The following is a 27,839-nucleotide window of genomic DNA, read 5'->3' on the forward strand; positions in this document are numbered from 1 at the left end:
TTGCTTAAAAGTGCATAACCCAAACAACTACACAATTCTAAGCTTATTTTAAAGCAGAACAGAGAGTACTACATCTTCAATATACTTGTGGCAAGGTGTTAAAATTTTGCTTTACTGGTTCGTTTAGAAAACTTTAAACTCTCTGTATAAAAATAGAGTATTTTTGTAGAACTGAAATGTTTCCTATCATTCTACTGGTCAAATATGGAGTATTTTAATAAATGGTGGAAACATGGAAAAGTGTAAACCTACAACCTACTGAAAATCGATTAAAACATCTGTGCATGGGAACACACATACCACAAACACATCTCTCCGTCCCAGGCTCTGTAATGCAGCAAAACTGCATTATCATTTATTTTTATGATGCCACTTTGAGAAGCAACCAGAATATCACTGATCAAATTAATATATTCTTATCCACAAAGCCTTTGTGTAATACAGTTAGGTATAAATCTTGTATCAAAGCTCTTATTACAGTTGACCCTTGAACAATGCAGGGTCCACTTATACTTGGATATTTTTCAGTAAACCGTAAATACTACAGTACTACACGGTCTGTGGCTGGTTGAATCCAAGGATGTGGAGGAACCATGGATAAGGACAGGCAGCTATTAGTTACATGCAGACTAACCCCTCATTGTTCAAGGATCAACTGTATTACCAGTATAAGAATATGTGCACTTGTAACTACAAATATATTCCTATAATCTTTATTCCTTTGGATAAAGGTGAAACTAGCAGTTAGTATTCTCTTAAAATTCCTAATTGATTTGTCTTCTACAATACAGGTATGTCTTACTCTTTTTTTTTTTTTTGAAAAAGCATTCCTAAGCAAAACTGATTTACACAAAGTGCAGGGCTTCATCCTTAAAAAAAAAAAGTCCTTTTTTTAAAGTGTGACATTTTTAAAGTGTGACATTTGAAATGTGAAATAATTAAACCTCTTATATATCCAACTGTAAGCTTGGATTTTTAAAAATATAACAACATTTTAAAAGAATCAACAAATTAAGGGCCTTAGACATTTTACTTTCTGGACTCTTACTAACGTAAAAATAGTTAAGATGTTCGTGGGTACCTTCTACTTATGACTGATTTTTCTTTTCGACTTGAAATATTAAAACTATTTCTCATTACATTAACATCTCAGTACAAAAGTATTTCTCTTGGAAAAGGTATGGTTTTCACTCTTAACTGTGTCAAATTACTTTAAAAGTAGCAATAGACAACTGGGCAATACACATTCACTATCAGCTTTCATTCTATTTTTAATTCTCACATGATCTGTTACAGGTATGCTAATCTTTGACATGATATACACATATAATCGAACCTACTACACAGTTCTATAATGAAAATATAGCACTCCTCTCAATAATAAAATATTCTAGCAATGCAATAATTAAACTTCCCAATTTCCTGAAAGATTCCTTCTGCTGTACAAGAGTAAACATGAATGTCAATGTATTTCATAAGGTTGTTTGAAAATCAAGCAGAGGAGGAGCGGGAGACTGACCTAACATCTCTATTCAGTGAATAATGACTCCATTCAAATAAATGGACACTTTTATTCTGCAATTTATATAATCATTTTAAAGTGACAGTAAAAGATGATCAAACAGACATCTACTGTATATTATCTAGCAGCCCTTTTTCTGAGCACCTGCCTCTTTTTTTCTCTTTCTTTTAAAAAACTTCTTTGCAGAGCTATCTCCTAACCCTTCTCCATGTGGTACTGATGGAACTGTCATCCACAGTATACTCCCACTATATGAGTGAGACTCAAACTGTTGTATTTTCATCATCTACAATTACAACTCCTCCACCACTATCCCCTCCCCCTCACCATACTAATTCATTTAAGGACAGGCATATGACCCGAGGATATAAGAGACTTTCGTATAGAAATATAAATGATTGGACAGTGTTTTGGGGAAAGAGGAGGAATGAGGGTGTCATAAGTCACAGACTTGGGACTGATAGGACCATCTTCATTTGAGCTCCTGGATCCAGCCAAGCCTGAAGCTAGACAATCTCTTGGCTTTACCAGTCATGTGAGCTGATTTCCATTTAATTTTAGTTGAATATGTATCACAAATAACCCCAAATCTTCTGATTATAAGTCATTACTGTATTATAATTTGTAGTCTAGAGTAGGTATGGACCAAATCCTGCTGGTAGCCTGTTTCTGTACAGCCCACTAGCTAAGAATGCTTTTTATATTTTTAGAGAGTTGTAATAAAATAAGAATATGTGACAAAGGCTGTATGTGGTCAGTAGACCCTAAAATATTTACTATATGGGTCTTTACAGAAAACATTTATTGACCTGGACTTTGAGGAGAAATAGGAAGAAAAGTATAAGGACTTGCCTGAAGTTTAGGGGAAAAAAACAGTCCCTCGCCAACCCCCCCCCCCAAAAAAAACCTCTCCAAAACAAAATCTCTTTGTTTGGAAAAAGAAAAACCAAAAACCAAAAACCAAACAAGATCTAAGCTAAACAATATCTTAGTAATAAAAAAAGTTTCAGGGCTTCCCTGGTGGCGCAGTGGTTGAGAATCTGCCTGCCGATGCAGGGGACACGGATTCGAGCCCTGGTCTGGGAAGATCCCACATGCCGCGGAGCAACTAGGCCCGTGAGCCACAACTACTGGGCCTGCGCTCTGCAACAGGAGAAGCCACGACAGTGAGAGGACTGCACACCACGATGAAGAGTAGCCCCCACTTGCCGCAACTGGAGAAAACCCTCGCACAGAAATGGGGACCCAACACAGCCAAAAATAAATAAATAAACAAACCAATGAACCGACATTAAAAAAAAAAAGTTTCAGTACTAATTTTTCTACAATATTATGTATCTTGATTTTTTTTTTTTTTACTTACAGTTTTTGGCATATTCCTATAGAGAGTAAATACACTCCATTTTAAAATGGAGTAGACAAACTGTTATGAATAAGGAACACAAACCAATACCTTAAACAAGGTAGATATCTAGAAAAATTACAATTCATTTACATTTATAGATATCAAAAGACGAATATACTGATCTTTTAAACACAAATCCCCTATTTGTTTAATATTAAAAAGAGCGGACTTCCCTGGTGGCACAGTGGTTAAGAATCCGCCTGCCAATGAAGGGGACATGGGTTCGAGCCCTGGTCCAGGAAGATCCCACATGCTGCGGAGCAACTAAGCCCATGCACCACAACTACTGACCGTGTGCTCTAAAGCTCGAGGGCCGCAACTACTGAGCTCGCAGGCCACAACAACTGAAGCCCGCACGCCTAGAGCCCGTGCTCCGCAACAAGAGAAGCCACCGCAATGAGAAGCCTGTGCACCGCAACGAAGAGTAGCCCTCACTCGCTGCAACTAGAGAAAGCCCACGCACAGCAATGAAGACCTAATGCAGCCAAAAAGTAAATTAGTTAATTTTTAAAAAAATGTTAAAAATAAAAAGAGCCTTCAAGTAACTACTTTAAAGATCCATTTACATATAAAATCTGTTTCAATGGGTTTTCAGAACCACTCCTTTTTCCTTCATAAAAGAAAAAAAAGCACCAAATAACAGGACTATTACCACATATGAGGAGTTCAATTTAGAATCATGTAATTGGATCGCTTTGCTACAGGAAAAACTGGACCCAATAAAGAGAATTAATTAATGATGGGTATATTTTCAGTGGCTAACTCAATTCCTTCAGCCACTGCAGAATCATGAGAACCTGGTATATCTTGATATTGTTGTGTATCTATGTTCAAGTACATACATCTCTATCAAAGGCTGCTTTTCTAAAATAAATTCACAAAATGAAAAGTAACCTATCATATAAAAGGGATCATAGATGTTTATTTTAAAATCACTAACAGTAAAAGATAAGTTGTGTAGATGACAGTGAGCTAAAATCCAAATGGAATTTCCTAAGCCAAATTTTTATTTCCTAGTGAATGCACAGCAATTGCGTTCATTGATTTGGCAATATGAATTAAAAACTTAGAAATGTGCAAATATATTCATCTAACCACTATAATAATGAGAAACTGGAAAAGAGCTAAATGTCCAATAATAAGGAATGGTTAAATAAATATCAGTATGGTAATAAAAACTGCAGGAACACAGTGTTAGTTAATGAGGATGTGAACAAATGGGCATTTAAAAAAATTTTTATTTATTTATTTATTTATTTATGGCTGCATTGGGTCTTTGTTGCTGCGCACGGGCTTTCTCTACCTGCCGTGAGCGGGGGCTACTTTTCATTCCGGTGCACGGGCTTTAGGCATGCAGGCTTCAGTAGTCGTGGCTCACGGGCTCTAGAGCATAGGCTCAGTAGCTGTGGCGCACGTGCTTAGTTGCTCCGCGCCATGTGGGATCTTCCGGGACCAGGGCTCAAACCCATGTCCCCTGCATTGGCAGGTGGATTCTTAACCACTTTGCCACCAGGAAGTCCCCAAATTGGCATGTTTACACTACTAGTGAGAATATAAATTCATATATTTCTAGGGGGAATTTAAAATATACATCAATATTTAAAAGAAACATAACCAGTGTTAAGTTTCTTATCTTATATCCTACAAGAAAATAATGAATTACACAGCTATAGTCAATTAAAAAATTTAGAAGAACAATGTAAATGCCTCTTAGTTGGCAATGGGCTAAGAGGTACATCCATATACAGTTATTAAAAAGACATGATTGGACTTCCCTGGTGGTGCAGTGGTTAAGAACCTGCCTGCGAATGCAGGGGACACGAGTTTGATCCCTGGTCCGGGAAGATTCCACATGCCGCAGAGCAACTAAGCCCGTGCGCCACAACTACTGAGCCTGCACTCTAGAGCCCGTGAGCCACAACTACTGAGCCCGCGTGCCACAACTACTGAAGCCCGTGCGCCTGGAGCCCATGCTCCACAACATGAGAAGCCACTGCAATGAGAGGCCCGCGCACCGCAACGAAGAGTAGCCCCTGCTCCCCGCAACTAGAGAAAGCCCACACACAGCAGTGAAGACCCCAACACAGCCATAAAAAAAAGATGACGTGATTTATAGCTTATTTTTTGAAAGGAAAAATGTCAGTTAAAATCATTTAGGCAGATAAAGCACTTTGGTTTCTTCATACCTAAAACATGGATACTACCTCATTCTGTGATCATAATGAAATTTAATGTATGTCAACTGTCTAGTATGGAGCCTGGCTTATAATAGGCACTCAAAAAGCAACGCCTACTGTCATGCAGAGTGAGCTCCTACTTTTGAAAAAAATATGTGCATATACATAGAAAAGTGTCTGCCTCTGGGTAAAGACAAAAGAATGACCCACATGCATTCACTCTGTTCTCTAGTGAAACTCCACTAAAAATAGCATTAAAAGAATCTGAGGCATAAATTCACAAGGATGGGAAGAATGGAAGAGACAACCATCACAACACAACACAATTTTAGAAGATGAAAAAGCAGTAATTCCAGTGCTAAATACACTGGGAAGACCAGAAGACTGAAGGTAGAAAACTGAGAGAAATTACCAATTAGACTGACACTCAGAATCCCACAAAGGTTTAGGAATTGATGACACCAGGTACTTCTGGGACGACCTCAGAGTTTAAACTGAGGATTGCCTCCATAGGCTATTTATGAAGCAGTCAGATCCCCAGATTCCCTCCCCAACTTGCACAGCTGGGTAAATGTCCCTCTCCTGAGGCAGGTAAACATAAAACCTTTATTCCTTAGAAAGTACAAAATAAAGAAATCCTCCATTAAAGTACACAGTTGCAAATAGGTGCATCATACCAAAAATGAGAGGGGGGAGGATCAAATATATACAGACAAACTGGATGACATATGGCCTCTTTCCTAGGCCTCTCCTCCCACTTAGTCCCCAGAACTCTGGCAGTTAGGCTTTCACCTCCAGGCAGGAGTCTGAAAGAATCTTCCCTGTGGAATTTTACCAGCCAAAGAAGAAAGATCTGAAAATGATCATAGCCCAATTAGTTCATCAGATAGTGAATCTCAGTCAAGTCTCATCCATGTGCTCAGAGCTTGTAAGTTAGATTTTTTGGTTCCCCTACTCTTGAGTATGAGGAGACACCCAAGAATTACCTGAATTTGAGGAAAGTTCCTAGTATGAAAGTCAAAACCAGAGTAAACACCCCCCCCCAAAAAATTACATAAGAGGACTCTGCAAGAAAAGAAAACTCGCTCTTAATGGGGAGGGGGGGAATATGCATCTATAATTAAAAACAATATTCAGGGCAGGACTATTCACAATATCCAAGACATGGAAGCAACCCAAGTGCCTGGCAATAAATGACTAGATTAAGAAGATGTGGTGTGTGTGTGTGTATAATTAATACACACACACACACACACACACACACACACACACACACACACAATGGAATATTACTTAGCCATAAAAAATGAACTATTGCCATTTGCAGCAACATGGATGGACCTAGAGAATATTATGCTTAGTGACATAAGTCAGATAGAGAAAGACAAATACAATATATCACTTATATGCAGAACTAAAAAATAACACAAATGAATGTATATACAAAACAGAAACAGACTCACAGACATAAAAAACAAACTTGTGGTTACAGTGGCGGTGGTGAGGGGGGAAATTACAGATTACGGGTATGAGATTGACAGATATAGACTACTACATATAAAATACATAAGCAACAAAGACTTACTGCATAGCACATGGAATTATATCCAATACCTTGTAATAACCCATAATGTAATATAACCTGCAAAAAAAAGGAATCACTATGCTGTACACCTGAAACTAACACAATATTGTAAATCAACTATACTTCAATTAAAGAAAGAAAAAGAGAAGGGGGAAGGAAACCTTTTTTTTTAAAAAAAGGAAATGAGAACAAAATAACCTCTTGAAAAGAAAAACAAAGATAGCGAACATGAAATAAAAAATCAATACAAAGGTTGGAAGAAGCTACAGAAATCTACCAGAAAGTAGAACAAAAAAGGAAAGCAAGAACAAAAAGATAAGACCAGAACCTTCCAAAAGGACAATTACCCAAAATAATAGGTGATCCAGAAAGAGAAAAGAAGCAAAGATCGGGTGACCAACCGTCCTGGTTTGCATGGGATTCTCGTAGTTTTAAGGCTAAAAGTTGGTCTTGGGGAATGCCCCAAATCCAAGGGAAACCAGGACTTCAGATCACCCTAACAAGGAATGAAACAAACGCACAGCTATGCCTATGTCACGACATTTCTAAATAACTGAGGCAAAGATCTGTAAGTTTCCAGAAAAACAGGTTATATATACAGATCAGGAATCAGAATGCTTGCAGTACTGAAATCTAAATAACATAATTCTTCAAAATTCTGATGGAGAATAATTTCCAACCCAGAACTGTATTTTCAATCAGTCTGTCAAATAAGTATCAAGGTTGTAGATTTTCACATTCAAAACCTGAAAAAACAAAAAAACTTAAAAAAATCTCATATGTACTTTTTCTTAGAAAGCAAGTGGAAGACATATTCACCAAAACAAAACAGTAAATCAAGAAAGAAGATGCAGGCTCTAGAAGCAGGAAACTAAATAGAAGACTAAAGAAATACCTGAAGCTAAAAGCAATGTAACCAGGCATAAAAAGGGCAGCCATCCAGAGGCCTTTCTTCAGGAAAATGAAACAAATCCATGTAGACAGCTTGAGAAAAGATTTAGACAATGCATAATGAGTTTGGAGTTGAGTGACGGAGTCCAAGAAAAGGAAAACAACAAAATAATTATTAAGCTCAGTTTAAAAAAAAAAAGGTTGTAAGAAAAGTTCCTACAGACTCAGTGTTAACTGAGCAACGATCATGACTGGAAAAATGTGAAGCATGTACAGTATGCGTTTGGTGGGTGAATAGGTGTGGTAAATCTCCCATATAGGCCACACAATAGTGCTCTAAGTGAAAAAAGTCAACAAACAGACATATGAGCACATACGTCTCACATTATAGATACGGAAGTAAATACCAAAATGACTGGCTATGCGGAAAGGCAATGTGGCAGGAAGCCTGCTATTTTTTAATAATGAATCTTATATCACATGACTTTAAACTACACATTAAGTATTGATTAATATGAAGGAAAAATTTTAGCAGGATACACACAGGAAGAAAGAGACAGCCCTTAGGGATGGGATTAAGTTATTATTTTCTTCGTACGTTTTAACATTTTCTGGATTTTTCATTTTTGATAACACTTTATAATCAGAAGTATCAAAATATTATAGAACACAGAGGCATGAGTGAGAAAAAGCAATTTTCATTTAACTGAACTATAAGTTTAGTAAAACGTAATTTGGCTGAATTAATTCTTACTCTGACCTGGTATACAAAACTACATACCATGGTTGTTTAACATTCACAGTATAAAACAAAGCCAAGCCGTAAAGAGGTCAATAATATTTGTTTCCATTTAATATTCCTTTTTTAAAAATCTGGCAACTCATTTTTGGTAAATTACTATTGGTAATATGCGGTTACAGATTAGTACTATAAAAGTTTTAAGTACTAAATTATTTTAACAGTTGCTTTATAATACAGAAAACTCTTAACACTCAATCCTTTTTCCTTTAAGCTCCTCACCCAGTACATCACCAGGCTAAAAGATAATTCAATTTTTAAAAACTCAGAGGGTATGGCCCTATAAGACCCAAGTAGGTAAAACCAAGAGTTTACTTTTAAATTATTCTGTCCTGCTTGACTCATTCTTCTTTCCTCTCTCCGTGCTAGAGGCACAAAGTACCATGTCTCTTAGCAGAATTACCTTCCCAGAATTCGGCATCTGCCTGGTTCTTTTCTAGTTCTAATAATGGCTACAGGCTGCATGCAAGTCACAGAAGAGTATGAAACTCAAGCTGAAAATGAGCTGGTAACTACTGCTGACTGTTATTAATAATGTGCACATGATGTCTACTTTAAATAATGGAAAGTGAACTGGACCTACAAATAGACATATCGAACTGGAAATATAACACCTTTAAATTTTTCTATAAATACATTCCATAATTAATTGCAGATTCTGATCACAAACTGTTTCTTACATGTCTATGCCATCCATCACCTTCTACCATTAAGACAGTACATACTTTGAAATAGTCACATTACTTCAAAGTTAGCCTAAAGAGAAGATAGATTAGCAGAATATTATAAGAATATTTTTAAATATTACATCAAAATATCACTGAATATTTTAAAAAATCATTTGTATCATTACACTGCCCCAGTGGTTTTACATTTATGCTACATAAATTTGTTAGGACTGTTTGCTAAGGTTAAACAACGCAAAGCAAGAATAATTTCCTAATGCAGATTAAAAATTGTCATATAACACTATCCTTTCTGGGGTATTCTCAAAACCCAATTGGGCTTCCCTGGTGGCGCAGTGGTTAAGAATCGGCCTGCCAATGCAGGGGGACATGGGTTTGAGACCTGGTCCGGGAAGATCCCACATGCCGCGAACAACTAAGCCCGTGCGCCACAACTACTGAGCCTGCGCTCTAGAGCCCGTGAGCCACAACTACTGAGCCCACGTGCCACAACTACTGAAGCCAGCGCACCTAGAGCCCCTGCTCTGCAACAAGAGAAGCCCATGCACCGCAATGAAGAGTAGCCCCTGCTCACTGCAACTAGAGAAAGCCCGCGCGCAGCAACGAAGACCCAATGCAGCAAAAAATTTATAAACTTTTACCAATTGACACAAGGTGACCTTTGTCCCACAGCTATCTTGACCAGCTGCAGTTGGCAAGCCACAGGCTTCAGGTAGCCCATCACAAAGCAGCTGTTTCTCTAGTTCTCCTGCCAGCCCTAGTTCCTCACCAGAAACTTGTTCAATAGATGCCAAATCAGCACACCAGGAAAGGTCTTCCTGCTTCAGTGACCCGATTAAATGTATCATTTCCCAAAGTGTGTTCCATGGACCACTGCTGTCTCCCAAGGTAATAGGTGGTCAAACCGATTTATAAAATAATGGGTTAAACAGAAGTGACCGTAAGAATTCTCACAGCTTTCAATATACTAAAGCATATCCTGAATCTCCTTGAGTGATATCTGACCATGGGGAAATGGGTTTTCACAAAGCATCATGTAAGTACTCTTATTCCTACAATTTGAAAAAAACTTCCTTTACCAGGAAGTTTTACTGACCAATTGTATCTTAGAATGAGCCTATACCTGAGGAGACATATCACCTTCTAATTAACAGGTTCACTGAGTCCTAAAAGTTGAAGAAAACAACCTACCCAATTTGGAATGCTTCCTATCTCACAAAATGTCCACTCCATTTTTTAGTTAACTGACATATTTTTTTACCCAGAGTTGCTAACCCACTGAATGGATTGTAACCATTGAATCTAATTCTGCCCCCAGATTAATGTTAAATTAAAAAAAATCAAACTAATTCCTAATGCATACAAAAGCTTTTCAAATCTATCGCAACAGTTCTCAATTCACATTTTATGTTTATATGGTATTTTAATTTTACAAAGTTGTTTTCACATACATTCTTTCATTTATGCTTCACAAGAATGAATATTATCATTCTGCAAAGATGAGGGATTAGGTTGCTATCATAATTGTAGTTCAATGATTTGCCCAACCCCACAAAACTACCAGAAGACAACAGAACTTTAAATCAGGCTCTTCCAAATCTAAAGACAGCTATACCTTAAACTGATCAGTAGCTAGGATTTATATCAATCCTTCATCTTCAAAACGATGCTCCTGAATGCTCTGTCTTAAGATACTCGATTTCAGTTGTGCACCCTAAATTTAGTGACGCATCCTATGTACTATCAGCACTATGCTAAGGCTCCTCACATATTTATTCATTCCTCAAATAGCTACTGTGCCCATTTTACAACGAAAAGGTTGCCAACTTTCTCGTAGTCACCAGCTGATAAAATGGCAGAACTAGGATTCAAATCTAGGATTTTTAGCTCTAAATTAAGAGCTCTCTCTCCCCAAAATACCATTACTTGAAGCCCAGGGATTCCTCTAAGATACTTCATTTTGCCTCTATATTCTTAAATAAAATTACCAAGTACTGCCAATCCTCTTGCAGTACTCCTTCTTACATAAACTCTTTCCTAAAGTGAACTATTTAATCATACCTAAAATTCACCCTGCCCTGTGTGACTCCAGGAAGCCTGCCTGGATTTAGCTCACCCAATCTACTCAATCCTCTGCACCCTATTCTCACAACTAATTTCTGGAATCACATGGCCTGGGTTTGACTCTTGGCTCTATCACTTCTTAGTTCTGTGACCTTGGACAGGTAACCTGACCTCACTGATCCTGAGTTTCTTTACCTGTAAGAAGTGAATAACAGTACCTGCCACACAGGGCTGATGAGGAGTAAATGAGATGATCCATGTCAACTATTTACAAGTTGTCAGGCACTTGTAAGCACTTTAAGTATTTGCTATTATTTTGTTTTGAAATGTTTTCCACTTATTTGCAAAGAAGCAAACACACAGTTAATCGTATAATATGAAGCCCTGGGTTCACATAATATTCACCCCTAAAGATGAATCAATACCAGTAAAGAAGGATCAAATAAAAGTTCATCTCCTCTGGGGTCTTAACATCTCTTAATGACCCAAATAGATTGCAACAGTAAAACACAAACAACTAACATGGATGAAAAATAAGTGACATAGCAAAGAAACAAAGGCTTCGAAGTCACACATACCCACCCCATCTTTAAATCCTAACTGTCACTTATGAGATATGTTACTCTGGCAAGTTATTTCACCTCCTTGGAATAAATTTCCTTAATAACTATCATCAAGCACCAATTTTTTGGAAAAGTCAATGTTACTGCATATGTAAAATACCTGGCACTTTTAGATGTGAAACAAATGCTGGTTCCCGTCTCTTGTTTCAACAGCTTAGGCTATAATTAGAGCTTAGAACTAGGGTAGTGGCAATGAAAATGGGAAAGTGAAATTAGTGACCACAGAACACACAGATTTTGTGAAAGTAGGAAAAGCAACTATGAAGTGAGTTTTAAACTAAATCAGTTTGCGACCATGTGCAGAGTGAGTATGACAGCATATCTGGACTGGTTTTATTATGGCACAGGGGCAGCATCAAAACCCTCGGGGCTTCCTGTTTGAGAGCAACCTCACAACCAAGAAAACCCCGCTGATCAGCCACTGGTAGGGTCAGGTTTTCTTTTAAAGACTGCACTAACTGACAGGTACAAAAAGAAAGCTGGTCTCTGAGAAGAGTTAAGGACACAACACTCAAGAACAATCTGCTCAGGGCTTCCCTGGTGGCACAGTGGTTAACAGTTTGCCCACCAATGCAGGGGACACAGGTTCAAGCCCTGGTCCAGGAAGATCCCACATGCTGCGGAGCAACTAAGCCCGTGCGCCACAACTACTGAGCCTGCGCTCTAGAGCCCCGCAAGCCACAACTACTGAGCCCGTGTGCCACAACTACTGAAGCCCGTGCGCCTAGAGCCCGTGCTCCACAAATAAGAGAGGCCACCGCGATGAGAAGCCTGCGCACCACAACTAAGAGTAGCTCCCACTCACCGCAAATAGAGAAAGCCCGTGCACAGCAACAAAGACCCAATGCAGCCAAAAATAAGATACATAAATTAAAAAAAAAAAGAGCAATCTGCTCTCACCTGTGCCAGGACCCTCCTAGAAATAAGAATTGAAAGAGATGAGCTCTTCAAATGAGGTAGGCTGGAAGGGTTAGAGTGAATCCCTCGGACTATGCTGTAAACTCAACCTGAGCCACTGACTGTGGAGATCACACAGCTACTACACACGATGGAGACACACAAGCACGCAAATACAGATGCACTTAAAAGTAGACAGAGGAAGAGGTATAAAAGCAGAGATAAATAACTCCAATTGTCAAGAAAACCTTGTCTGGACCAATGGACAAACGGCTATGTCCCTTTTTACCCAACCTTTTACTTCCTTTTGACTGCAGGATACCAATCTTAATCTTTATCTGATATTTATATTCACATTCAAAAGATTTTATACAGATATACTGCATATTTAAAATAACAAATAGAACAAATTCTATAATTTAAGAGAAAGAGATGTTACTTTCACAATAACCCTATGATACAGGCTAAACAAAATTTTACAATAATGTCTACTAGTATTCTTGTCAAAATGTTGCTAATATTGAATCAACTGAAAATAGTTTATAGATTGTAGAATTAAACTAAACAGAGCTAACAGCTCTGATTCAACACTAGGTTAGGCTGGTTCAGTATTAAACTTTCACAAGAATACTAGTAGACACTATATAAAGTCTTCCAAAGACCAAAAAACATTCTAGCCCTATCAAAATGTGGACCTGAAATTGTCTTTGTGGGCTCAAAAGGAGAAAAGATGATCAAAAACAAGCTTCTTGGTTAAATATTACAAAAATTAAATGCTCTGAAAACCATAGGAAGTGCTGTTTTGTTCTCTGTATTTGCGTCATTTAGATTTCTCAAAATAGAAAAAAAAAAAGCACTTCATCATTACAGTAGTCATGTAATTGAAGAGGGTCACCACGATTTTCAATCAGTTCTAATGAAGTTAACATTTGGCTTCCTGAAGAAGTCTTTTTTGGAAAAAAGAGGGAGAAAAGTGCCTCAGGATGCCTTTCTCTTATCTACTGTTTGTTTCTTTGCTTGAATGTATTATTCTCAAACATTAGTTCTTTCTGCTCCACTATACGCTTCAAGAAGGCAATTTCTTTCCCATTTACCTAGGACCCAGAGCCCAGCGCAATGAATGTAAGAGGTATTCATCTTTAGTCTAAGCTCCTTAAAGGCCATAAAATATTACATGTGAATAAAGTTTAATTAATACTAGGGTACATTTATTCTAATAACTTAGCTCAGGGTTTCCACACATCAAGAATGTGTGGAACAGTGGTCTCACACACAGTGTTAGAATCCCTGGTGCCAAAGTGGTTAAGAAAGCACCTGCCAATGCAGGGGACACGTGTCTGAGCCCTGGTCCGGGAAGATCCCACATGCCACGGAGCAACTACGCCCGTGCGCCACAATTACTGAGCCTGCGCTCTAGAGCCAGCGAACCACAACTACTGAGCCCACGTGCTACAACTACTGAAGCCTGCGCGCCTAGAGCTTGTGCTCCGTAACAAGAGAAGCCACTGCAATGAGAAACCTACGCACTGCAATGAAGAGTAGCTCCCGCTCGCTGCAACTAGAGAAAACCCGCGCGCAGCAATGAAGAGACCCAAAGCAGCCCTAAATAAATAAATAAAAAATAAATTTATTTAAAAAACAAAAAGAATGTACAATACCAAAAAAGAGCATTTGATCTCCAACTGTGGTCATGACCAACTCATAACTAGAACAGTTTTGTTTCTGGTTATAGGAGAAAAACCAACTTGCTGTCCTACTCTGACATTAGAAAATAAGTGGCGGGCTTTCCTGGTGGCGCAGTGGTTGAGAGTCCGCCTGCTGATGCAGGGGGACGCGGGTTCGTGCCCCGGTCTGGGAAGATCCCACATACCGCGGAGCGGCTGGCCCCGTGAGCCATGGCCGCTGAGCCTGCGTGTCCGGAGCCTGTGCTCCGCAATGGGAAAGGCCGTAAGGGTGAGAGGCCCGCGTACCGCAAAAAAAAAAAAAAAAGAAAAGAAAAGAAGTAGCAAATGCTGCAAAGATAAAGAAAGATACTAAAACATGACAATTTAGTAATAAGGCGGGAGCATTCCTTATCTATCTCCATAAAACTAAACGTTGTGTATCAATTATTATACACTTTGTGTACAGATACAGGTACAGTAATAAATCTAAAACTGCCTCAGACTGACTACCTTGAAAACCTGATCCCTCCTGACAAACCCAGAGAAATTTTGTTTAATTAAAAAAAAAAAAAATCTTTCGAGTAAACTTACTTGCTAATTTGGCCTGTAATCCAGAAGGTCCAGGTTTTGATGTCTCTGACTTAGAAGACCCTGGAAGAGACAGTTTTGTTTTAGGAAGGCTAACTTTAGGGCTGAAACGAGCAGCCCAATCAAATTTTGAAGAGCCACCAGTTTTACTCTGTTCCTTTTCCCTGCTACTTCTTCTTGGACTGGGACTGGATGCTGAACGGGAACGTCTGGCCTTATTCTGGTCTTTCCCTTGTTTCACCCTGGCACCTGGTGGAACAGTAGAGGAGGCCGAGGCTACAGCAGAAGATGAGGAGGAAGTAGAGGCAGCAGAAGAAGAATCGGTGATGGTGCTACACCCAGCTTTGGCTGAGGCGGCCGATTTTGAAGCCAGCTTGGTAGGTTTTGCAGATCTCTCTTCGGCACCAGCTGCTTCCGACACAGAACCACTCTTTATACAAGAACTCTCTGTCCTCTTTCTTTTCTGACTCCGTGAACTAGCAGTGGCCCCACTCTTCCTGGTATGAGCCTTGCTTGTTGATGGAGACTGTGCAGATTTCAGTTGTTGCTCCTGGTCTAAATGTCTCTTCTTTGACTTATTGTGTGGCTTACTTGTTTCTGAGGGAGATTCAGTATGCTGAAGTGCTCTGGGTTTCTTTGCAGAGTTAGGAGAACTGGTCCTGTTGTAGTCTGGACTAGCACTGCGTTTCACTCCTCGAGAACTGTCTTTCTTAGGCACCTGCCCCGTTTTCTGCCTTTCTGAAGTATTGGCTCTGTCTGGATCCTCTGGTTGTGGGACTATGACAGCAGATGATGAACTGCAGCTTCTAAGAGGTTAGATAAAACAAGAGTTAATATCAGCCTGCCATCGTTAAACCTGTCATATAATACTTATTTATTAACTTCTCAAATCTGTGGAAATAAGATTTTTTTTTAAGTGAAAAAAATTTCCTGGTAAGTCCAGTAACTAATAAACATAGGCTCGCAAACAGTTCAAAAATGAGGGGAAAAAAAGGGGTGGGGGTGGGGAGTGACACTTTGGATGGTAAAATATGAGAAGATCAGGCTAATTCTTTAGCCCAATGATACTGACACTAACTCCCCTAATCATAAAACAAGAATTAGGATTACAAGAAAAAGAATGCTTACTTAGTAGTTCAGAACCAGTTGAAACTACAATACCGATACTCTATTTACAAACACAACTTCTTTGTCAAAGCTTAAAATAAATAAGCATTAACATACACACTTTCAAAATGAAGGTTAGAAAGTTTTATATTGTAGTATCAAATATTTACAGTCACATTCCTTTCCAAAGACTCCTATCAATTAGATCTTAAGACATCACTGACCTGTGGCTCTGACAATAAAAAAACTAAGAAAAACTGGATTTAAAATGGCATTTCAGATGCGTATAATGGTTTGTTAGGCAAAAGGAGAAACTCGCAGCTCTCTAATCAAGGAGAATAAAGCACTATCTGGGGTATGCTGCGCTGACATCACTGCAGAGGTGATTCACTATTAATCCTAAAAGTTATACCCGGATAATAATGAAAACATGTATCGTAACATTTTGGCATAACCTGGTACGTTTTAATATTATGCAATGATTCAAATGCAAATAATTCTGCCTTGAAAAATGTATAAGCAATGTGAAGATTTACCTTTTAGAAAGGTGTCCCCTTGACAGTTCAGAAGTAGTATTAGACTGCACTTTGGGTGCCTTAGAATTAGATTTTCTACTCTCAGGAGGGCTATATCCCTTATGTTTTGCCTGCCCTAAATGTGACCTGTCAGCAGAAAACCAAAACAGAAATCTATCAGGAAAATGAGATGCAAATACAACACTGAAACTGAAATCTTTTTTCATTAAAAAAAAAAAAAAAGTTTCCCAATTCTTCATTATTGACTCTACCCTTTCCCCAAATATTTCTATGATTAAATTATTATTCTATCAAATAATCTGGCCAAAGAAATTACCTTTTAGAACCAACCCCCTCAATACCCAAGAGTTAAGATTTTTTTTATAACCAGCTGAAGTACACCAAAAAACCAAGTCCTAGATAAAAAGGTAAAGAATTTACCACAAAATATTCCAAACACATTCAAAACAATTGCACCGTTGATACATGGTTGGGTTATACTTATAATAAATCAAATCCTTATGCCAGCATTGTTTTAAGAGCAAGTTTGAGGGACATGAAGAAACTGTTTTCAGTTGTTAGATGTTTAACCTCTGGCAAAGGTCACATGAGATTTACACAAGCAAAAGGGAGCACGCATGAATTTATACCCAGAAAAGTTGGTGTTCCAGAGGTGAGATATTAACGGAACAGATGCAATTTATGTAATTAACAGCCAACATCCATCCTTCATGTAAATAACATAAAAGAGCATATTCTAATGAGAATAATAAAGTTCCATTAATGCCAAAGCTGTTTACTTTGTTAAAAAAAAAACTTTTAAAGGCCTTCAGTCTGAAAATGATCTCAAAGGAATTCAGAAATGAGTCACTGAACGCTTTACACGATAACTCTAACTGAACATATAAGGATGCCGTACAGTTCTTAACATATCATACGTGTTCTACCATCTCTTCAAAAAGATGATCTAAGGTTTCTGGTCTCAGTATCTTTATTGTTTTCTTTCATTATTGCAGAAGAACTCAACACTGGATTCTTGAAAAAAGACATGGCATTAGCTTCTCAATGAAAGTAAATATTTCTTGGGTCTGTACTATCATTTTCATTTTTAAGGTTTTAATCCATAAAAGAATAGTACTTTCTAAAGATTTAACTAGATCAACTACTAAAAAACTCTAGTAACCTATATAATCTTTTGTGTGTCATAGTCTTTGCTTTAGTAATGATTTTTCCCCCCATGGTATATATTATATTTTCTCTGGGTGTATCCAAGCTGAACCTTATAAGAGTTTTATATACTGTGATTTAGTTTTTATTTTTCCTAGATATTCTTACATTGGCAGACCGAAATTTTGCTTTATCCCATGAGTTTCTTGTTTGAGAGATTTAGTTTCTAGGACTTGCTTTTGTTTTTGTTATATTTCTAGTAAGAGATATGAGAGTTCTACTTTTTTTAAAAAAATAAGGAATAAGATTGAGTAAATTTGCAAATCATTTCATAGTTATTTTTTAAAAAGGGAGGTAAAATGTTGTTTTCAGGTATACAATTTAACATCCACGGAATCATATTTATAAATTACATCATTCAGGTTCTCGACATTCTTATTTTTGTAAAGTTTGCCATAGATTAATCTTTTAATTGAATCAATTTCTACTTCACTTCATAATAAAATTTAAAATATTCGTTGCTGTATTCCTTGAAAATTTAAAAATCATATTAAAAGAAAACCTTATCCATTCAAAGCTAGACAACTTTGTGATAACGTTCAAGTAGTTAAGTAGTTAAATGTCAACCCTCTAAAAATAAAAACAGAAAAACAAAAAAAAAAACACCATAACATATTCCTAAGTAAGTCTCGTTGTTGACAGAAATTGGCCAACACTAACCTAATGCTGATCCCACTGCAGAGGCAGCACTCCTCCTCTTCTCGACCCAAATAAATTGTCCTCTGGTTTTAAAATACATCTAACTTTATAGCCACCCAAACCCACTCCTGCATTTTTCATGTCCTTACTAACACTTTCAAGGAACTTAAGAATTTAGCAGGTAAAGTCTCAATATGTATGAAAGGGGGAGGGGAGGGAAAAGAACAGAAAGAAAACAGTATCCAATCATCTGAGAAAGTGAGGCTCACAAAACTGGCTTAAATCCCATACTTATCTAATTCTACCTTTCCTAAAATTATTTTTAAGTGTGATATTCTGAGGCCTTGTCAAAAAATTGTTTTAAATATTATGAAACACTGACCATTTATGTCCTTCTGACTATTGTTTAGCATGATCTTAATATTGATACACTTTCTGTAGAGGGTAGTAAAATACTTCCAGCTCTGTGGGAGGTACTATGTGTCACAAAAGCAGGTATAAACAACACATAAACAAATGGGCATGGCTATGTTCCAACCAAATTTTTATTTACAAAAGCAGGCAGTAGGCTGGATTTGACCCATGGGTTTTCCAACCCCTGACTTACCACAAGAGGAGTAAGCAACCAGATGGTCACCATAAGTAACTATGGGCCCTCCCAAAGTGGGACTCTATTTTATCATGCCCATTTATAAATTATTAATGCTCAGATACTGTAAGGAAATCTCCATAAAATAATAATGCCCAATTAGAACAGCCAATTAGAATATAACAGCATTCAGCACTGAACGAGTCTTGATGCCTTTTAGCTCATTTTACCAACTCCCTCATTTATCAAACCTTATTGTTTAACATTAATTTTTATTAAAAAACATAATCTCTTTAAGACCCGTAAAAGTTATATCCACTGTAAATCAAATTTGCAAGAACAAGACAATAAAATTCACGACAAACTCTTAAGTAGCACCAGAAGGAGCCAATTTAGTGAATTACAGCCCAAGATCATTGGGTGGGTGGATGGAGCGGGGGCACAAGTATATTCAGGAGCTTCGACATCAACCTATGGATGTTGCTGGAAAAAAAAAAATCTCATGCTCTGCAAAATCACCCACTAAAAATAACTGGACTAATGGTGAAAATGAGATTGGAAACAGAGCACTCAAACCTATGTTATTTTGCAGTGTGAGTCCTAACAAAAACGTCATCAATTTTAATAAAAGATTAAACCTTCACTAACATTTGCACCAATAATCCCAGTTGGTCCACTCATTAGAGTTTTATTTTTGTACTTTCTCCTTTAAGTGTAAATTTTTCAAGACATTTTCTTTCAGGACCAGCTTTGACAAAATTAAAAATACAATTCTGGGTGAGACTTCCCTTTTTGTCATTTTCTTTCTTTATAAATACAGGAGTAAATGGTTTTGAGCTTCCTGGGAGTGTTACCAGTGGAAAGTGTGGTGGTTCTGGAAGCCACTTGAACTAGCTATTTCTTGCACTAAATGATTTCTTTAACCCATTTCTGCACTATTTCCAGGTCTTTCATAAGACTTCATAGATTACCAGTTCATATATTAACACTATAGGAAAAACTGCCTATGACCTGACACTACTTCCACATCATACTAACATAATTTTCCTATTTACCAAGTACCTGTGTGCCAACTCATGTTAAAGAAACCCAGGTTGCAAACAGAGCATATTATAATCAACTCTGGGTTATGGGTTTTCAACATTAACTTGAAAGCAAGTCTCAAACACGCCTCTTGCTGACTTTTAGGCAAATTGTAGTGACTGTCCCTTCTAGATACTCAAATTGTAGTGACTGTCCCTTCTAGATACTTAATTTGGTAGTTTTAAAGATCAGACTTGGTAGTCTTAAAGATTAGAAACCATCTCTAGTCCAGAGGACATCTAAAAGAGGCCAAAACCTTGTAGCAAAAAGTATTCTTATTCTAATCTTAGACAAAATGAGGAAGGTGGCTAGTTACAAGGAGCTAGTTAATTCCTTGTATTACAGTTCCTGGATTTTTTTGAAATTAGTATCTATGCCAGACATACAACTCAAATATATGTACATATTACCAAATATAAATAATTTGGTACTTAATTATATCTCCAAATTTGTTTGTGCATGTGTATACAGACATTTTTATGCTCTTATATTTTACATACAGAATTATAACATTATAGCTTCGTGTTCCAAAAATTAAATGCTTTGCTTGTAACGCTATAAAATGCATATTATAAATAAGCCCCTGATTTTCAATAATCAAAGTGGAAAGTTCACTTAAACCACTTTTAAAAAAAAACTAATGGTCTCTGTAAAATATACTAGTTTCTATTTCAGTCACAAGAAGGAAGCTGAGTAAGTCTGACCAATGTTCCTATGTTCAGTTATGGAGAAATGCTAGCCCAAATAATTCTGTAATTTAGAACTCCTTATTTATCTTAAAAAGCAGTGGTTTAAAAAAAAAACAACAGTAGTGGTTCCTCCTCTGGGGAGTATCTTGAAACAGTTTGTTGGGGAACAGTGGTGCTGTTGGCATTTTTAGCAGGTAAGGACTAGAGGTAGAAGATGTCATGCAATACACAGAACCATGAGACACAGTGAAAAACTGTCTCATCACCCATATATTTCGAATAGCCTTGATAATATATGAAGACCTTATGAAAAAACTTAAAATCTCGCCATGACATAGGGGAAAACAGGTTTATAATTTCTCAGTTTAGATTTGTTTTGCATGGTTCTCTATATACTTAGATTCTGCAGGAATGCATGGGAATCCACAAAAGACTGTATCTGTTTTTTGCAGCTTGACCAAGAGTCATGCATCATTTTGGAAAAGTTTATAATGAAAATGCTGCTTACAGCATTTAAGTCTGTTGTTGCAGCCGTCACATTCAATAAATTCAAATACAGATGCAAGCATCTGAATATAGTGTCATCTTCTGTCAAGTACCCGCATTTACCTACTGAAATAATGTTATTTTGTTATCAACTGTTTTCCTTTTACTTGTTTATTTTCACCTTTGTAAAATGCTTGTACATTATTATATTCATGTTTCTAAACTGTGGAGGGAGGTTTTTTATATACTTAATTCAAGATACTAAAGTAGCATCAAAATAAAGATGTTTACATTATATGATACACATTATAGACTGGGAGCACTGGATCGAATAGAGTTGAGAACTACTGTGCCAAGCTACTCAATTCATACTTGCACTTACTTGGTTTCCCAACTCAAGTATATGCAAGTCACGACAGGGCACATAAATACTGACAACACACTACACTGTGTCCCGTCCTCAAAGAGGTTAGAATTCATAAAACAAAGAGATCTACCAAGTGCTATAAAGTTCACAACAAAGGGAGAAATTACTCTTAGCGGGAAAATACAGGTTTTATAGACCCCATGGCATTTAAACCACACCCTGAAGAATGAAAAGCTGAGGAAAAAGAGCGTTCCGCTGAAAGCAGCATAGACAAGGGCAGAGAGGCAGCAAATTTTAAAACCCACCTGGCACCTGGCAAATGATATGAATTTCCCTGAGCACAGAGACACATTAGGAAACAAGGTTGGAAGGACAGGCTAGGGCTTAAATGCCTTTTGGAAAGATTTTGTTCTTAATCATAGCTTGGAATAAGAGACTAACAACAGGGTTGGAAACATGCAAAGCCAAAATTTTATATGTTCAACAATCTGGGTATACTGAGAATGGGTGAATAAACTACAATAACTTTAAGTTATTATGCAAAGAAAAAAAGGCAGAGGAACTGAAAATCAAAACCATATATATACTAATATGTATAAAATAGACAACTAATAAGAACCTGCTGTATTTTTTTAAATAAATAAAATTCATATTTAAATAAACAAACAAAAACCATGGGAAAAGATGCCCACACACCCAAAGGGAATCTCACAGCTCAATTAACTTTTGCCCCCACCTTTCACAAATAAATTAGTTGGGTGAGGGATATAAACACTGAGATAATAAAAGTAAATTAGTGATTAGCGATAGATTAGTGATACGATACTATCTCATGAACTGCACTGGCTTTTATAAATACCTGCATAAAAATGTATTAAGATGACCACAGAGGACTTCCCTGGTGGCGCAGTGGTTAAGAATCCGCCTGTAAATGCAGGGGACATGGGTTCAATCCCTGATCCGGGAAGATCCCACAGGCTGTGAAGCAACTAAGCCTGTGTGCCACAACTACTGAAGCCCGTGAGCCCTGGAGCCCACGTGCCGCAACTACTGAGCCCACGTGCTGCAACTACTGAGCCCACGTGCCACAACTACTGAGCCCACACGCCGCAATTACTGAAGCCCGCACGCTCTAGGGCCTTCATGCCACAACTACTGAGCCCATGTGCTGCAAGCACTGAAGCCCACGTGCCTAGAGCCCATGCTCCGCAACAAGAGAAGCCACTGCAATGAGAAGCCCGCACACCACAACAAAGAGTAGCCCCTGATCGCCACAACTAGAGAAAGCCCATGCGCAGCAACAAAGACCCAACGCAGCCAAAAAAAAGAGTAAAAAATTAAAAAAAAAAAACAAAGAAACCCAAAAACACAGAATAAATAATTTTAAAGGTGTGATTATGTGATAAGCTTTATACTGATTCTTTAAAGACATTATCTAGCTTAATCCTCAAATGACACCAGAGGCAGGTATATTTCCATTTTAAAGATGTAAGAATGGAGGCTTGCCCAAAATCACCCAGGCCTTGGGCAGGAAAGGTGAGACTGAGCCCAGGTATTCCAAATCCCTAAATTTGAAACACCACTGTTACATCTAGGGGCTTAGTGGTGAAAGTAAAAAGCCAGTATCTAGTTATTAAGTTTTCCCTACCCAGGCTGGTATTTCTGTTCCTGACTGTATATGTCAAAATAAATGGCTTAAGGCTTTGGAGATGCTATATGAGAAAAATAGAAGAAAAAAAATCACGTTTTCCCTCCTGCTTCAAAAGCAATAGCCTTCCATATATGATACTGAAACTTCCTGTACAATTACTGAAGAAGCATTTGCATATATTTATTTTTTTAGTCACACTGATACTCCAGGAAAGCATTCTGAGACTGAGAAAGCATTTGGAAAAAGTGGTATGGAACATCAGACTCCTTCAATACTGAGGGACAGGAGAATCAGAGCAAATCGTCAGTTAAGATATGAAATAATCTATGGCAGCTGATGCCTTATAGGTTTCCAATAAGCTTATGAAGTGACTTTTGGACAAAATTTCACATTTGATGATTAAAGCAAGAAATATATAATGCAGAGAAAATTATACAATATATAAAATATTACTTTGTTGGTCCAAGAAATAATTTAACATGGATACTATTAAGAATCCAAAGCACATAACTTCTACCTAGAAAAAAGTAGCCTCTGTTCCTCTTTAGACCAAGACAACCATGCCACTGTTGAACGTAACACTGTCAATCTTGCCTCCCAGCACAAGGCCTGATGGGACAGACCAGCCTTCTGAGCATTATCAAAGCAGCCCAAAAAGTGGCATGTGCACATGTGGTTCTTTGGGTGAAACTCAAAGTGCATAATTATGCAGTAAGATTTGCCATTACTGAAAGGAGCAAGTGACAAGTTACTGGGCCAACTCTAGTATAAATTGGTTTTTAAAGTGGTTTCAATTTAGTCCTAAGAAACAATGACATCATTGTCACATCACACTGTCTCCCCTTAACATTCATTCTCCTCCTCCCAAAGATGAGGAAGCTTGCGCTTCCATCTGACTGAGCAAAGGTCAGGATAAAAAAAGAGACAGAAAGAACACCAAAAAAGGAATATTTAAAAAGGCAGGGCTTCCCTGGTGGCGCAGTGGTTGGGAATCCGCCTGCCAATGCAGGGGACACAGGTTCGATCCCTGGTCCGGGAAGATCCCACATGCCGTGGAGCAACTAAACCCATGTGCCACAACTACTGAGCCTGTGCTCTAGAGCCCACAAGCCACAACTACTGAGCCCACGTGCCACAACTACTGAAGCCCACGCACCTAGAGCCCATGCTCCACAAGAGAAGTCACCGCAATGAGAAACCCGCGCACCGCAACTAAGAGTAGCCTTGCTCGCCACAACTAAAGAAAGCCCGCATGCAGCAATTAAGACCCAACGCAGCCAAAAATAAATAAATAAATAAATTTTAAAGACGAAAATTAAAAGGCACCCATACTGGTTAATTAAGTAGGAGAATGAAGAGAACAACACACAACTGCATGGCCATGTTGCCCTAAGTGGAATTTAGGGAAATAAACGGTTTGTTGCAGACATGGGAGCAAGAATAAAAATTTTAAAATGGTGTTAAACAGCCTGCGATAGCTACCAGGTGCTGTTTGCAAATATTCCATTTCTCTTCTTTCCAGACACACAGTAGGATGATACCTGCCAAACCACCTGGAAGTTATGTGCAGCCATGTAAGTTGCTCTGGTCAAGGAACGTGAGTGGAAATGGATCACTTCTGAGGGAAGCCTTGGACAGCCAGAGAGCAAGTCAGCATATTCTCTTGCCGCCACAGCAGTGATACCTGAATACCTGAATGTGCGGACACAGAGCACAGCCTGCAGGTAACGCAGGATGGACAAGTTTCCTAGTGGTTAGATTGTTATACTAATATTTAGGAGCTGTTTGTTACTGTAGCACAATCCAGGCACCTTGTTGCATAGCCCATTTAAACCAGGCCCTATTTCAACTGGCCTTCACTCCAGTCAATGACCTTTTCATGACAATTTCAGTAAAAGAAAGTCACATATCTGTGCCTAAAAATGCCAAGGAAGTGAATCTCCTGATTTCAACACTAGTATTTGCTGAACACCTACTACTTGTGAGCAAGGTAACAAGAGACACAGAAAAATGAGAAATCAAATCCACTCTGCACGTAACTAATGATTCCACATCTCAAGCAGAGACAAATATGGCTGACACGTACCATTTTACAACTGCTTCTTCAGCCTTCAAAGCCCCATCAACGAGGTCATCACTAGAAATGTTTCTCACTTGACTTTAATAACCACCTACATGCCCATTTCCCCTACTGAATTGGAAACTGCTTGTGACAAAGGCTATTCTACTCTAATTTTTATAATTACCGTCTAGCATGGTGCTTACTACCATGGTGTTCTACAAATGGATGAATAAAATCTTTTTTTTTTTTTTTTTGCGGTACGCTGGCCTCTCACTGTTGTGGCCTCTCCCGTTGCGGAGCACAGGCTGCGGACGCGCAGGCTCAGCAGCCATGGCTCACGGGCCCAGCCGCTCCGCAGCATGTGGGATCTTCCCGGACCGGGACATGAACCCATGTCCCCTGCATCGGCAGGCGGACTCTCAACCACTGCGCCACCAGGGAAGCCCCATGAATACAATCTTATACTGAGTTTGTACTGCAAGTACATCAAGGCAGGACTCTTTAGCTCTAAAGCCAAAAACAGAGGCTTTATTAAAATAAGGCACACATACCTCCAGAATCCAAATAGTTAAATAAGCATGTCTAGAGAAAAGAGTCAATACAGCTCTGAAGAACTAAGGAATTGAAACTAGTCAGAACTTTGATCACACATAATCTCTAATATATTTGCTTTTCTCTGACTGTCCATCATCTTCCATAAGGCAGGAAACATGCAGTTGGCAACTTCAGATTCACATCTTCCCTATGCTACCAGAAAGGGAAAAGCTTTCAGTTTTTTCCTGCGTGGATCATATGACCACCTCAGTCCCATCACTGAGCTCAGAATAAATGAAGACTGCAGATTCTCCCAGTTTTGGCAAAAGGCAATGGGGAGCCAGGAGCAGAGTAAGATCACGGTGGAAAAAATTAACTACCACTCAAAATACATGGGTGAAGAACTGAGGGAAATCATTACACAAGAAGAGGGGCTAGGGCTTCCCTGGTGGCGCAGTGGTTGAGAGTCCACCTGCCGATGCAGGGGAGACGGGTTCATGCCCCAGTCTGGGAAGATCCCACATGCCATGGAGCGGCTGGGCCCGTGAGCCATGGCCGCTGAGCCTGCGCGTCTGGAGCGGGTGCTCCGCAACGGGAGAGGCCACAACAGTGAGAGGCCCGTGTACCACAAAAAAAAAAAAAAAAAAAAAAGAAGAGGGGCTAATCTCAGCTGAACAAATTAGAAGTTCAGTTCTCCTGTATCGTGGTTCAAAGGAAGATTAACAACATATGAAAACTTATTAGTACATTTACATCAAGAAGTATTCTCACTCAGATCTCACTCCTTAAACCTATTTTTCTAATGTTTAACATCTCATTACTATAGAAACACCAATAAAATGAAATCAATGCAATTTTTCCAGATCAAATTAGCAAGAAAATGCAAAATGGAGATAACACAAATAGAATGATGAGAAAAAGCATTCTTCTTCCTGACGGTGATAAGTAAATTGGAGAAAAAAATTTATGTGAAATAAGTTGACCATAAAAAACTCGCTTTGACCAAGCAATTTCACTTCTGGGAACATATCTCTTAAGAGATGCCAAAATTGCAAACATTTAAGCATAAGCGAAAACTTTTCCCACTGCAACCAGCTAACTATCCAAAAAATGAAAATTAATAGTGGAAAATGTTGCACACTGATTCAACAAATCATGTGACCATCTGTAAACAATTACCAAAAGAATCATAATGATAAGAGAAGATGTTTGTTAGGATACTGAGTGAAAAAAGTAGGATCCAAAAGTATTTACAGTGTAATCAGCTACATGCTAAATTGTATTTTAAAGACAGATAGGGACTTCCCTGCAGGGGGCACGGGTTCAATCACTGGTCAGGGAACTCAGATTCTCCCCCCTCCCAAAAAATAACAGATAAAGACAGATAAAAATCAAAATATTAACACAGACAATCTCGGGATATCTATTTTCTTTCTGTGTTTTTCTGTATCCCATCCCTTTGAAATAGTTTTTTAAGCAAAATACAAATCTATTTCTTCCTGTATAATTAATGCTGGCTTAAAAAATCCCTGCTTTGACAATGTTAACAGAAAGCTACAACCTTTAGATTTCATAAAATTTTATTACTCAGTAATAAATAATTATCAAAACTTTGCAGACAAATTTTGTACTGGGGGTGAGAAGGTGGGGTGGATTGGATTCAAGCATTTCCTCACACCATTAAAAAAACATTGACAGATTACAATAAAATGTAAAAAAGGAAGAAAAGAAACAAAGAGCTGATAGACTTGACTATCTAAATTTAAAATCTACTATAAATTAAAACAAACCAGAACAAGCAAAATATACTTGCCCATGTCAGTAGGTTGATACCCTTCCCATAAAGCGTTCTAATAAAAGAGCAAGTATCTCCAAAATTAAAACAAAGGACACTAATAGACAACTCATAAAATAAATTAAAATGGCCAATATGTGGGGAAGATCTTCAACTCTAAAGTAACCAAAGAAATGGTAACTTTAACCAAAGGA

General features: G+C 38.1%; 1 protein-coding gene across 15 annotated transcripts in view; it reads right to left on the reverse strand.

Annotated features, from left to right (window-relative positions):
• TRIP12 (thyroid hormone receptor interactor 12) overlaps positions 1–27,839 on the reverse strand; it is a 151,224-nt gene that overhangs the window by 77,164 nt on the left and 46,221 nt on the right. For 9 of the 15 annotated variants that reach the window (XM_079924535.1, XM_079924532.1, XM_079924539.1 and 6 more), the window contains exons 3-4: positions 16,545–16,670; positions 14,905–15,707 (exon numbers count right to left, since the gene is read on the reverse strand). In XM_079924535.1, coding sequence (XP_079780661.1) covers positions 14,905–15,707; positions 16,545–16,670 — 929 coding nt within the window. The remainder of the gene's footprint in view (positions 1–14,904; positions 15,708–16,544; positions 16,671–27,839) is intronic. The other 6 variants (XM_079924530.1, XM_079924529.1, XM_079924531.1 and 3 more) reach the window with 2 other exon arrangements.

The sequence above is a fragment of the Stenella coeruleoalba genome, assembly GCF_951394435.1.
Source record: "Stenella coeruleoalba genome assembly, chromosome: 6".
Classification (NCBI taxonomy): domain Eukaryota; kingdom Metazoa; phylum Chordata; class Mammalia; order Artiodactyla; family Delphinidae; genus Stenella; species Stenella coeruleoalba.